This window comes from Podarcis tiliguerta, assembly GCF_965153285.1.
Source record: "Podarcis tiliguerta genome assembly, chromosome: 4".
NCBI lineage: Eukaryota > Metazoa > Chordata > Lepidosauria > Squamata > Lacertidae > Podarcis > Podarcis tiliguerta.
Window position 1 is genome coordinate 57,365,702 of NC_139537.1, and position 13,892 is coordinate 57,379,593.

Consider the following 13,892-nt stretch of genomic DNA (forward strand, 5'->3'; position numbering starts at 1 on the left):
GAAGGAATCTTTCGAGGAGTTAATGTACCTTCACTTGATTAATAGTACCAAATTTTAACTCTGATACATTTGAAAGAGCACAGCAGAAAGTGTTCCCTTCATTCTATAGTCAATTAAGCACTGTAGGAAAGATTAAGAGAAATGTAGTAATATTTGTACTTGAACTCACTGCTAAGAGCTACGTTTTCGACATTATCTTGACAGTGCTGCCTTTGCCATTGTTGGTTTTGCTGCTGCTTTTTTGCCATACTAGGTATCTTCAGATCTTCCAATTGTCAGTGGTGACCCAATTCTCACCGTAGAGCCTGGTGACACAGCTGCATATACTCTGACTGTATTCCCATGGAAACGTGGAAAATTTCAAGGTAGGTTTTAACCTAGTGCTACATTGTAAGTATGAGATAATTACTGCATGATTCCACAAGACACAGCTAACTGCTAATGAAATTATGCATCACTGACCTCTGTTTTTTCAAAGTATCAATTAGAAAAGTTTTCCTCCCTCCTCAACAAGCCACTTTTAATAACACTGCAATTCAAAATCTACGCTCAACCTAGATTTATCCTAATTCAAAGGCAATTTGAATTTTCACATTCCTGAAGGAATGTTGAACTAGTCTAGGATTGTGCCATTTATGCCAATTTGTCTTTGACTACAAGCCAAAGACAGAAGAGAGCATGCTCAGAGTCAAGGCTTTCTCTGCTGTTTTTGCTACAGTTATCGTAGCCAAAGAGGCATTTCACTGATTAAACAACACAATAACCTATTAAGGGGCTGCTCCTTCAGCAGCTGAGCACAGGGATTTGTTTTGAGTATCATAACTGAGCTGAGCTTACAGTCCTTCCGCACAAAAATCCTATTCCTGGCAGCCCCAAGATTTCCTTACTTAATTTAGTGAGGAGGTCTTAATTTGTTCATGCTGTTATGAAACTTGGGAGTCAGAAATCCTTGTCAACCTACTGCAAGGTATCAAGAGGTCTACCAGTAGATCCTGATCTACCTTCTGCCCATCTACTACAGAACTGTCTCCTTCCATTATCAGGAGTTTCAAACAGAGGTTTCCCCCATTTTTCTACCTGACAACTTTATACTGATTTCAATTGTCTGTGCTGAGCATAGAAATCTGGATCCAATCTACTAATTAGGCAATATGAAGATTTTAAATATTCTGGCTAAATGTGGCTGGGGCAAAAAATATGAATATGGTTTATTTTGCATATTGTGTTGTGTCTTTTACTCTGTTATAAATGATATTGTTATATTCCCCTCTTTTTTGAGTTTTTACATTACTGCTGAAAAGGGAAGCAATACAATATTCAGTTTTATTTGTTTGCTTAAAAATCCCCTTTTAAAATTCCAAATTCTTTTGTAATTGATTTTTCATTGTAGTCCTGCTTTCATGTAAAAATTAGTCTATGTAGCTTACCTGTAAAAGTCTCCCACCTTCAAACTGGAGCCTAGGTGCTCACTTCATCTTTAGATTTCAGAATGAGATTTCCAAAAGCTGACATATTCACTAGGGACTTTTCTGTTGCAAAGGGTAAATGAGATTGATTTCCATAAAATTCCTAAATTTTACAACAGGGAAAAATAGAAGGTATTAACTTTGCTTAACCACAACTGACAATAGACAATAGAAAGGTGGGGCCATTCACACTGGCTTGGTGCTGAAAGGAGCACAGTCCCCCAATATCTAACTATGTCTAACAGGTTAACAACATTATGTTTGCTTTGGGGGTTAGGCCTTAAAATTTGAACTGGAAAAGGGATGTCATTTACTGAAAGCTTATTAAGCCATGGTCCGTATTTGAAGGCCCCAATTCTAGGTATTTCTCCAAAATGAAATATCTGATACAAAAAATCATTTAAGCTAAAAACATGGATTTTGTCTGATAAGCAGGGTTGTGTGTACACCGGCATGAGGGTTTTAGAATGCCTTGATTAATAGAACATCTGGTAACTATTTGTTTCAGGTGTAATTGTATTTGCTGCTGAAGATGGAGAACAGCAACAGAAGACAGATGGTGTACAGATCCCTCAGAAATTATCAGGAGCACTACCGAAAAAAGCCAATGCAGCAAACACTGGTAGGTTTTTTATTATGGGTAATTTCATTATCAGTCTGTATGGATGTTCTATCATCATTCATTTTTCAGTGAAATGCATATTTTATACACTAAACCATGTGCCTTTTTAAATAATGCATACTGCCTGGATGTAAGCTGACTAGTCTTTTGTTGTTTTGAGAAACATACTTATTTAGGTTAAATACATACTGCTTGTTTGTATTTAAAACACTATTGCCAGTAATCAAACTTGAGGCTTTGCAGACCAAATAATATATCAGAATAGTATAGAAACCTTTCCATTGAAATTATACTTCATTCAGGGAGCAGTTTAAACTGTCCTCACAACCAGTTTGGAACTATAAATCATTACTATGCTACGAGTGGAAAACTGGTAATATTTGTGACTGTTCAGTTGAAAATAAATTGCTTTGTGTCATTTTTTTGCAAGTCACAATCCTGCATCTGATAAAGTGGCGTGTGGTTCATGACAGCTTATGACACAATAAATATGTTACTCTTTAGTGTGCTACATGACCCTTAGTTGTTTTAGCAACCATATGTACGAGTCTTCAGTTCATATTGTGTTGGTGCAAACTTCATTGAATCATTCAAATGTTTGTTCTAAATCCAAATTCTTTTTGCAACACAGAGTGATAGTTTGTTTTCAATGCATATTTTATAACATTTACCATGTAGTTTTTCACACTGTATATTTGTCATCAGTAATTTGTTCTCATATTTTTGCGAAATATTTTAAGCAAAGCTCTTTACTATATGTTATTACAGCACATGTTGTTATTTGAGTTTACAGTGCATCTTAGTTTTGAATATGTTACTGATGCAACTAGTCACATATTTGCTACAACTGTGTTTTGTTCCTTTTACTTTGCAGTAGAGAGAAAAGTATGATTCCTATTTCTTGGCCTATAATCCTGTATTTCTAGTGACCCTGAGAAAATGAAAAACTCGAAGTGCAGACTATTATACAGTGCAGGGAGAGAAGGGGTGAAAGAAAGACCGTAAGGTTGAAATACATAATTGGGGATAAAAGTTATGCAATAGCATTGAGGTGAAACTGGCATAGTAGTTAGTGCAAACTGAGCATGAGTGAATGGGGAAAAGAGAAGAATCTTATTTAAATTATACCAGAACCTTTACAAAAAACACACAAAAAAACACAAAAAACAACAACCAACAAATTGGTGAAAGATTTCATAAGACAAAGACAAAAATGCATTATGTACTGCTGTGATAAATGAGGATCCTATGTTTTGCAAAGAAAAAAAAAAGGATATAATGGCTAATGAAAAATGTCTAACTCTTTTTCAACTTTCTGACCACAGTACACATTTACTGATGTTGAATGCCAGGGATCAGGCATTCCACATAGGAATATTATTTCTAAGAGAATATTTTTAGCAATCACAACTGACAAATATTTGTAGTCTTTCTGAGTTGCTATGATACCACATAACAACATGTAATTTTTTTCTGGAGATAATATAATGAAGGCGACATGATATATTTTCTTAAAACAAACCTTTTGTAAAGAAAATAATCAAGAATGGCTGATAACCTTTAACAAATTAGATCATTTGGAACTTGGAATCTACTTGTACATGTTTCTAGTTTAAGGACCAAAAATGAAACTGGGATCATATACTTATCTAGTCCTAGGTTTTATTCACTGGAATATTTAATTCAGGTTTTATTTTGAAGACTAAGTTGAAATTTGTACATTTTAAATTTCTTTACTACCTGCTGCTTTATTGTGGTCTATCAAATTTTAAAATAATTATGTTGGTCAATTTGTTGGACATTATATTTACTTCTATTTATTGTCATGTGACATATTCCCTCAGAGCCTTATTTCATTATTAGCAGTTTCTGGGAAATGTTTGAGAATGTATTTTCCAAAAGAATAGTCTAATGAAAACCGATTAATATAAAATGTACATGTAGTATGTGGCTGAGTATGATTTGCCTAATTGCAGCTTTTTGTTCTCTATAATTGCAGGGATGCTTATGTAATTAGGGCTGTCTTATTGTTAATATTAATGGACTTAAATGAATACTTGTTTTAAGGGGTTATTTCATGTAGGTGATTCAGATTTTAAACTGGAGTGGCATTGCATTATCTCCCTGAGATAATCACACTGAAATTGTTAAAAAACAACAACCCAGTTGAATCTTATATTAGGCAGGCAGAATTAGCTTCTTTTATATAGTGATGTGTTCAGTCTAAAACATCCAAACAGACTAGTATTTTGAGGCTGATTGACACAAATCCTAAGAATATAGACAGGCCAAAAAACAGATGAATAATCAATAAAGGCATTTTATGTATTTACCACAACCAGTGCCATAAACCCTTTGCTAAATAAATCATAAATAAAGCATAACTTTCTCACCTATTATTAAAAATCCATTAATTGCTATTTTTGGATACAACTTGCCAAACCAGAGGAAAATCACATAAGGTGCACACTTGCTAGTCCACATTTTTCCAATTTATTTTTTAATTGACTTATGATTTTTTTTAAAAGACCTCTTACCTAATATCAAGTGGTGTTATTTCCACTTAGTTTCCCTCACCCATCTAACCAACTCTCTGTTAAAGAAGGCTTGATTTATTTTTCATCAAATACATATTTTCTCCAACTTAGCTTGCATTCTTCTATAGTTTGTACAGCTTTCCTCTGGCTCATTTTCAGTACTTCAGCCAACAATACATTTCCTGTAACTTATATGACCCACATACTGACCCGAAAAAATTACTAATTCCTATTGCCTATGTATTTTCATGTAGGTGGGTGTGAAATGGTAGAATCTAGGATGATAGATCACACTGGGTGAGAAACAGAAGCTTATTCCATTTATATTCAAAAGCTGTTTTGCTCCCTGCTGTGGAAGATGTTTTGTTGTTGCATTCTCACTAGTCTACTTGATAAACATGTAGAGTCTGGCTGACTACTGTGGGAAACAAAACAGTAGATAGGCAGACTGTGGTCTGATCCTGTAAGGCATCTCTCCTTTTCCAGTTAAATATAAATGTCATACAAAGTTTGTATGTGTGTGTGTGTGTGTGTGTGTGTGTCAGTGTCACAATCTGAAATAAATATGTTAGATTTAATTACCATTTAAAAATGTTTTTCTTTTGGATTAAACAAGAGAATGTTACTTTTGGTGTAGCTCCAAGCCACAAACATAAGGGGATTCTTACGTTTTCAATCAAGAAACATTGATATATGAATAGCATAATTTGCAGAGGTGGTTGCCTAAAAATTTGTGTGACTTCAAACCTGACTTCTCAACATATTTAAGCAACAATACTGAAGCTATGTAAAATTATCTGATGCAAAATAATTTATAGAAGTTAGGGAACTGGAACCTCCAAACTAAAAGCAATGGCATGATGCCTTAAGGCAGATTAAAAAGAAAGAAAACCCACAACAACACAACGATCTCATTTTTCTAAGGAATACATGTTTAGAAGATTTTGTTAAAAGCTCCTGAAAATTTCGGCCTTTTAATGTTTGTTTCCCAAGGACTGCAACTGCATGTCATGAACAGAATTTTAGATGACTAATATCCAGTTAATGGGGTGATGGGGAGAATTGCTAGAGTTATAAATGTGGCAAGATATGGGTCCAGTTCCCATACGTAGTCTTATACCCTGCCTGTCCTTGACCGCAGACCCAGAGGGAAGGAGGTTGTAACTTCTCTCTGTTTCTGATAGAGTAGTGGGGACAAGGAGTCTTAATTGGCCTTGTCTGCTGGGCTTTTAACTCACCTTTTGTAACTCCAGCAAGTACCTCACCCATCCTAGAACTTCCATGAGACAGGTGGAGCCTGAGCCATGGGCAGTGTCATCCACTGGTCTTACCTGATGTTGCTCCTCTCCCTGTTGCTGGGGAAGTGGAAGTGGTTAATAAAAGGTTGTCTTGGGGCTTTCTCTGACCCTCAGCTGCTCTGTTCCTGGCAACAGCAAACCCGTAGACACATGGTCTTGTACCTTGAGCAACTCTCTCTAGATAGTGATTTTAGATGGTGAGAGAAGTATTAATGGATGCTCCATGGCAAATGACTTTGTTTAAAGGAGGTGGACAAAACTCTTGGCTTGTTGTATTGTACTCTAAATGTAAGTGAAAAATGTATCTCAAATACATGGCTATGTAAATAAATGACATGAGGTTCTTGAACATTTCCATCATTAAGCTGTTTTGGTTCAAATATTTTGAATGTCAGGCTATATTAGCCAGTATCCAAATAATCAGGCAATTACTTCAGTGAGACCAGGGGTACCTCAGAGTTGTTTGTCTTGAACTTCAGGACCCTCTCTGTCACCTGGAAACTTAATATTTCAGGCTGAGTGTGGATGTCATTTTTAAAAATGCAACAATTTCACGAAGCTAGTGCAAGGCTTTGCATGCCCCTAAGTTGCAATTTGGATCCAAGGCTATAGAATTTAGATATTAAGGGGCATAAGTGCTTTCCATACAGGAAATGATTTCATGTCTGCATTAAGTCTTCAGTTAATACTCAAGATTCATTGTGTTTCCCCCCTGCCCTCCTTGTTTCTTGATCTGTTTAGGACAAAGTGCACCGTACAGCAAAGTCTGGTTTTCCCTGGAAATAAATTGTATACCAGCTGCACCAGAAAAAACTATACATGTTGAATGTGCTGTTCTGGTAAGATTACTTTCACTTATGGCCCAAACAAAGAGATCTCTTAGCTGTGTATTTGGATAGGTTCATGTGATAATTTACATGCTCTCTCGGCTCTTGTCTTCCCTGGCTGTTAAAGATCTTGCAAGAAGGGACTGACTGGGTGGGTCTAGGGGATAGTTAATGCCTTCTTGTAGAAGGAGTTGATGCCCACCACACTGAAGGAGGTGGTAAAATGTATTGTAGAAGCTGTGCATTGGAGACTATAGCTAAGGTCAGTTTGGTGTAATCTGAAGCTTGTCAGAGCTCATGCTTGGGGTGTTTTTATACAAAGTTGTGCTTTCTTCTGCACAGTACACTGGTTTAAGGTATGAGTATTACTTTGTAAGAACAAAAAACTTTACATACTGTATATACATTTTGAACAACACCATTGTTTCTCTCTCTGTGTTGCTCTTCTTTTAAAAGCTCTTCTTGCAGAGTATATGACCTAGTCCTGATTTTCAGCACAGATTGATGTGCCCCACTTTTAGAAACAAGGGAGAAAATTTTCACTATATAGATAGATGGATGTTTAGGAGCTGCAGTCAACGTACAGTGAATGCCTTCCTAAAAGATATCAGACCCAGGAAAAATGCTCAAAATTAAGGAGGTAGTTTCTGTATGAAAAGAGTGGAGGAGAACAAGTGTTAATGAGAATAATATTAAATGTGCCTTGGTGTTTATCTGAAATCAAAATTCACAGTGGAGCGTACAGTGTTCAGAATTGGGAAACCACAGGTCATAAACCCAATAATTCTGCTAAATGAGATCATGGTGTTCTGCAGAACTCCAGTGATGGCATGCTTTTAAAGATCTGTGTTGGTGTGTCTGTGCCTTCAACAGGAGCCAGATTTTTATCAGACAGCATAAAAATAGCTGACAGATAGTTTGACAGTTTGCTGTTTTACAGGTATTTTCCAATCATGGCTTTATTTCGGCAGGTTTAAGTCATTAATGCATTATGGAAATTTAGTATCTGTTTATATAAGCTGCCCAGCAGCCCACATCTGCAGCTGAAACAAAAAGGTGTTTGTTTTAATATGCAAACCATTGCACTCTCTTTGACAGTAAGAGAAAATAGTAGAGCTATTCAGGAGGAAATGGAAAAAACAAAACAAAAATACCTACTTCCTATGTGCAGTTTTGAAAACATTCTCTAAGAATGTATGTCGTTCTTGAAATGTGCTGTTAAAATATTAATAATAAGTGATCATGCTGTGCGTGAAAAAGCAAACAAAATGTGTTTGTTGAGAGGATGTTCAGATGTGCTTAACTTTTGAAAATGAGGAGTGCAAATTTCAGTAAGGGCCAATTTCCATTTAATTTCTCTCCGTACAAGCTCACATTGTGGGGAGGGCTGCATTTTGCATGGTAAAATACTGTTTAGGCATAGCCATACCAATATATTTTCTCAACACCATGTTTGCTTCTGCTTTCTGATGTGTGTACTGAGACAATGAGTTGGTTAATCCCAGTTACAAAAAAGACCACTCTAGCAAATAAGCATTGGAATGGCATGCACAAAACAACAATCGAAACCCAACAAAACCATCTCTGTTACTGAGCTAAATTTTGGGAAGCAAATCTATGTGCTTGTAAATATGATTACCCCAGAAGGAATGTAAGGAAAGTTTGGTCAAGAAATTCTCCTCATGCCTGAAGTAGGCTTGAATGCCTGTCTTGAGGGAAGAAATATCTGTCTGGCTTTTGAGAAGCAGAATCATGACCATGCTGTAGTTGTGCTAAGACTCCAGTGTGGATAAAGTACAAGATCTGTTACTGGATGTGGCTAGCAGCAGTGGATGATCTTCATGAGTCTCCTTGTGCCCCCAGTAAGAGTTGGGATCGTGTCATCCTCTAAAACAATGGAAAATTGCTTTTGCAGGTGTTTGTTCCATGACTATCATTTACCAATACATAATTGAATTGTAATGAGGAAAAGTAGAATGCAGAAAGTAGAGATAATTAATGGGGGTTTCAAAGGACCCAGTAGCCAGTGCTAGAGGTCACTCACTTCTTTGCTTAATATTATTTTTGCTTAGTTTCAAGTTTAGCTAATAGATTTTTGCATGTTCTGAGGCTTCTGAAGGCCTGTTTACCTTTTTGCCATCTTTTTAAGGGGATTAATTTCTTGCTTTGGGTAGGTCCCATTTTCTGTTTTTTAGGCTGCTCTTGGCCACTTTCTCTGAACCAGCCTTCTTGGGCCTGAACAGTTTAGATGTATTATTTATATGGTCTCACCCCCAGTTCTGTTCCTTCTTTTCTCTTTATTTCCTGGTGAGGTTCAGAATGCACTATTTCAATTTCCCCTCACTCTATTTTCCCCTGAATTCATTTCCTGTTTGGACCATTCTGGATCCTAGACACTAGATCCTGGATTCATCTTTCTCATTTTCTCACCTTAGCCCCCCTTGAATGATGATTTAGCTCCATATACTCTGCTCTGTAGCTTTTGTAGCAGAATTTTATTGTATGACCATAGGTTGTAAAAACAACATAAAATTTAAATGGTTATATAAATCTTTTTGTAGTTTAGCAGCCTCGGCAGGGTAGCCAACAGCCCTGAGGGTCTCAAAGTCTACTTGCTTTATTAAATCCTTCTTGCCTCCAAAATAATTCAGTATATACTGGATTGGATCTGGTGTACGTTTTGAGAATTTAAGAGTTCCTGCTGTTTATTAAAGTGACTCTGATCCATTGGAAGCTCCCTCTGGTGGAAGAGGCAGGAACAGTGGCTTATCTTGACTTCTCTCCTTCCCCCTACAGCCTCTGGGGCAGAGCTTTCCAAACTGTGTGCTGCAACATGCAACACGTCGATTGCAGTGTGTAGGTGTGTTGCGAAAACATTCCCCATGTTCCTCCCGGGGTTGGAAAGGGGTTAGTTTAACCTCCAGTTTGCTAGTAAAACTGAATTACTGTGTCATGAAATGACGCATGTCTAAAATGTGTGTCACCAACATGGAAGAGTTTGGAAAGCTCTGCTTCGCATGTTGCTAGCCGGGGACTTAGGTAATAGTTCTGAAGTTCCTGCCTGGCTCACTATCACCTCAGCTCCTGTCGTCCTGGGGAAGATGGGTGGGCCTACCACCTGAGGGTCAGCCAAGAGCCCATATTTTTCACGTGGTTGTCCACCTGCAAATTGTGCCTTGGAAATCAAGGCATTTATAAGAGCAGTGAACTATTGGCGTCCTTCCCAATCATTTTCTGTTTCTTAACAATTAAAAAAACAGCACTTGTATCAATTTGTGCTTTCCCCCTCTTCTTTTTTCCATTTTGTGTTAGTTTGCAAACTTTTAGGAGAGGTCAGTACAGGATCATTTCCCTTTCCCTTGGTTCATTGGTAAAGCTTTCGGTGTGACTTGTTTATCTATTTCTTCATTTATTTCTGTTTTCAGCAAACAACAGCTACTTGATTTATTTGTCCATCAATTCATTTGCTTTCTCTTCTTTTTCCTTTAGACTATACAAGGTTCTTATGGAGAATCCCCCACCTCCACTGTGTGTTTGTTTTTAATGCTTTTTATTCATTTCCAGTTGTTTCTTTCTTTTAGTCTGCTGGTTCAAAGTTTTATCCTCTGCTCTACAGCTCTAGGCTATCTGTGATTTTATTGTGTTGAATTCTTTTGGTGCAGTATTATTATTATTGGTTTTCTCTATTCCTCCTAGGTCTGGTGTCTCTCTCTCTCTCTCTCTCTCTCCCCCCCCCCCCCCCCGCTGAGCCTTACAAGGGGATGTACATGCAGCACTGAACCTTTCTAAGGGATGGACATGTTAAACCATCTGCTTAAGGATTTTTTTCTTGCTGGGTTGGGCTATTTGTTACTTAATAAATTGGTTTCACATTAAACTAAGTGACAGTCCTATTGATAACTTTATAAATGTACACCTATTCAATATAGTTACAGAGCATGTTGTTATGGATGTAGAGAAAGTAGTAAATGTTTATTTTTGTCATTTTAAATGAGAGGACATTTTCTCATAAACTTCAAATTGAGTTGGCATATTTATAATAATAACGTTTCTCGGAGTTGAGAACCACATCTTAAAGGTGGATTTTCATTTGTAGAAATTGTGCACTTCACAACACCTGGCAGTGTTCTGTGAAACAACAATGGTAGGGTGGCTGATGAGCAAATATCTCAACTTTGAGAAGGCTGCTGTTAATCATTCTAACTAAAAGCTCTGTATAGAAAATAAATTTGTTCAGATCATCTTGACGGATCATAAGAAGTAAATATCAAAAGGAGAATAAACAGCTATGTCTAGTGTGAAAATATTTGATATGTACACAGTCGCTGCAAAATACTACATTAATCAATTCTCTGGTGCATCACTAGGTGGCTAGTGTAAATCATAAAATATCTACTGTCTTCAAATAAACCTGGGAAGACTGAAAAATGGTCAGCAGAGGGCTATTCATTGAATGGTTAGACGTGTGTTAATGTTCATGAAAATGAGTTGCCTAACATGTCAAATAGCAGAACATTTTTTATTAGTTTGTCATTAGCTCAGTCCTTTCTGTAAGCTTTAAACATAAAATCATCCCATTGAATACTGCATAAATTAATGCAGTTGAAAGTTGATTTAAAGCAGTAGTAGAGACAATTCCATAAAACCTGGTGTGTGTTGAAATGCTATCTGAAATTCAACAACTAATTTGCTGAATAAGATGGAGACAAGTTTTGTTTCACTGACATAAATGTGCAGTAACTCTCTTTCAGTGTCTGGAACTGCTGTGGGCTTATGCGTTTTTTTCTGAGAGCTAAATTAAATGCATCATAAGGTTTAAAACAACTAGGGCTGGGTGGGAGATAATGCTAGGGAAATAACAGTTTGTTTTTTGAAGGGAAAAAAATCCTCATCATTGTGTTTGCTCAGCAGGAGTTCTTAATATGAGGCAAACATCAACAGTTTGGTTATTCAGCAAATTTCCTGTTGTTGGAAGCAGATTTTGACATACTATTTTTCAAAAAGTTGCTTGAATTTTACCACATTTCTTTACATTAGTACAAAGTTAATTACTATAGCAATATAAAATGTTGTTGCAGCATTGTGCAGGTGCCATGGAAAACCATGCATTGAAACTGCTGACTAAGGAAGGAAAAACTCAGGCAGAGAGTTGACCTGGCTTAGATGAACTTTCGCTCCTTTTCACCCCTATAATTCTATGGCCTTCATTACTTCTTGGTAATTGAATGATACCTTATTGCAACAAGGCCTCAAATCAAAATATGTATTTATTTTATTAGATATATATATAACCTAGATTCCTAAGTTATTTCAAATATAATTTTGTTGTACCCAATTTTACAGGCTTTCTTTTAGGACAATGACCAGGGGGTAAAGAGACAGTTCAAGAGTCCTTTGCAACGTACGCATTTGAAGATATGTTTAGCAATTCAATTCAATGATATTTCTAAAAACTCTATATTTCACTCCATCTGTTATTTAAAAAACACACTTGTGAATAAGTTTGCAGTGTATTATGTTTTCAGTGGCAAAGAGTAATATGTTGAGTGCTTTCTAATGCTTCCTCACACAAACTTCTGTAGTTTAGATAACAACCAGTAGAATTTAAACTACAATATTAACACTGTAACAACTTTGCATGGAATCTTTGCAATTAAGCCCTAAGGGGCAAGAATGCATAGGAAAAGGTCTCTGCTTTCCAAATGTTGGGGAAATATTCCATATAAAATTTAATAGGAGTTCAATTAAACATGCTAAATGAGGACCACTTACGAAGGAGCTGAATGTTGGCAGATGCAAGGATATTAACAATTTGTGTAGACCACTCTTTCTTTGTGAAGCAGTTCTTTAATTAATATATGCAGAAAACTGGAACATTCCAAAATGTTATAATTACTTCAAAAGTGGAAGAAAATGTGAGCTTTGCTCCTTTCCCGACACACATGTTCCTGAGCCAATTATCTTATCACTTGGTTTATTTATTGATAGCTGGAATATATTAAATCTATAAGCATGCAGCTTAAAACCCTAAAGGGTATAGAGCAGTGCGAAAAAACGTCTAAGATAGGGTTGCCATACGTTCAGAATTTCCCAGACATATCCAGAATACTGGTGTCAGGCAGAAATCGCAAAAATGGCAGGGAAAATCCGAACATATGGCAACTCATGTCGGCAGCATCATTTTTGGCAATTTCCCTTAAAAATAGCTACTACTTATCAAACCTTTATTAGGCATTATACAAATAAAACCATAAAAGAGAAAATAAGATATAAAAGCCTTGAAATATATATAAAAAGGCAGCAGTTGGCTACATACATATATATATATATGCATATAGAGTCAGTGGTTTTCCTTGTTAACCTGCTCCTTGGAGAACTGCTACCAAAAACTCGGCTACCCCCGCCGTTACCCTTTGGTCAACGTCGGATAGGCAGAATCCCACACATTCACCTTGCTGGGGTTCCAGACCACCCAAAAGAGGGGACAGCACGCGTTGACGGAGCGTACGGTACAATGGGCAATGAAAGAGAATATGCTCTACGGTGTCCGGGACATTCATAGAACATCTGCAGAATCTCTTGTTTCTGGGAATGTTTTGATATCTTCCCCTGACAAATGCTGAGGGAAAAACATTCAAACGGGCCAGCATAAAAGCCCTACGTTGGGCTGGGATTATTAATTTAGTGACGTAATTGGCTCTGCCAGCTAAGATATTTAAACCATAGAATATGGGAGAGCAAATTTTGTTTACAGCTGCCATAATATTTTGCCTCTCGACATCCTTTAGTCTAGTTAGGATATTATGGAAAATGTATTGCTCATTAGAATTGTACAGGGGCTCCAGCTCGATGCCTAAAGATTCAATCTTTTTTTCGAGGTACTGATACCATCTTGATTTGTAGGAGTCTTTGAGCAAATCTGCGAGCAGACTTGATGGAGGGCAGCGAAAATGGCAGCGTAACCAGTACTTTATTGAGGTGGACCAGGCCCAATATTCCATTGTGTGTATGCCTATTTCTGCACACATTGTTTCATATTTAATCGCAGCTGGGAGTCCAAGAATACGTCTCAAAAAGCTGGAGTGAATCTTTTTTAAATCACTATTATATGCTTGGACCCATAGCGGGATTCCATAGAATAT

General features: G+C 36.9%; 1 protein-coding gene across 1 annotated transcript in view; it reads left to right on the forward strand.

The window, feature by feature from the left end:
- Window positions 1–13,892, forward strand: part of CFAP47 (cilia and flagella associated protein 47) — a 178,948-nt gene that overhangs the window by 92,900 nt on the left and 72,156 nt on the right. Inside the window, exons 49-51 of the mRNA XM_083438942.1 lie at window positions 254–365; window positions 1,975–2,088; window positions 6,665–6,762. Coding sequence (XP_083295068.1) covers window positions 254–365; window positions 1,975–2,088; window positions 6,665–6,762 — 324 coding nt within the window. The remainder of the gene's footprint in view (window positions 1–253; window positions 366–1,974; window positions 2,089–6,664; window positions 6,763–13,892) is intronic.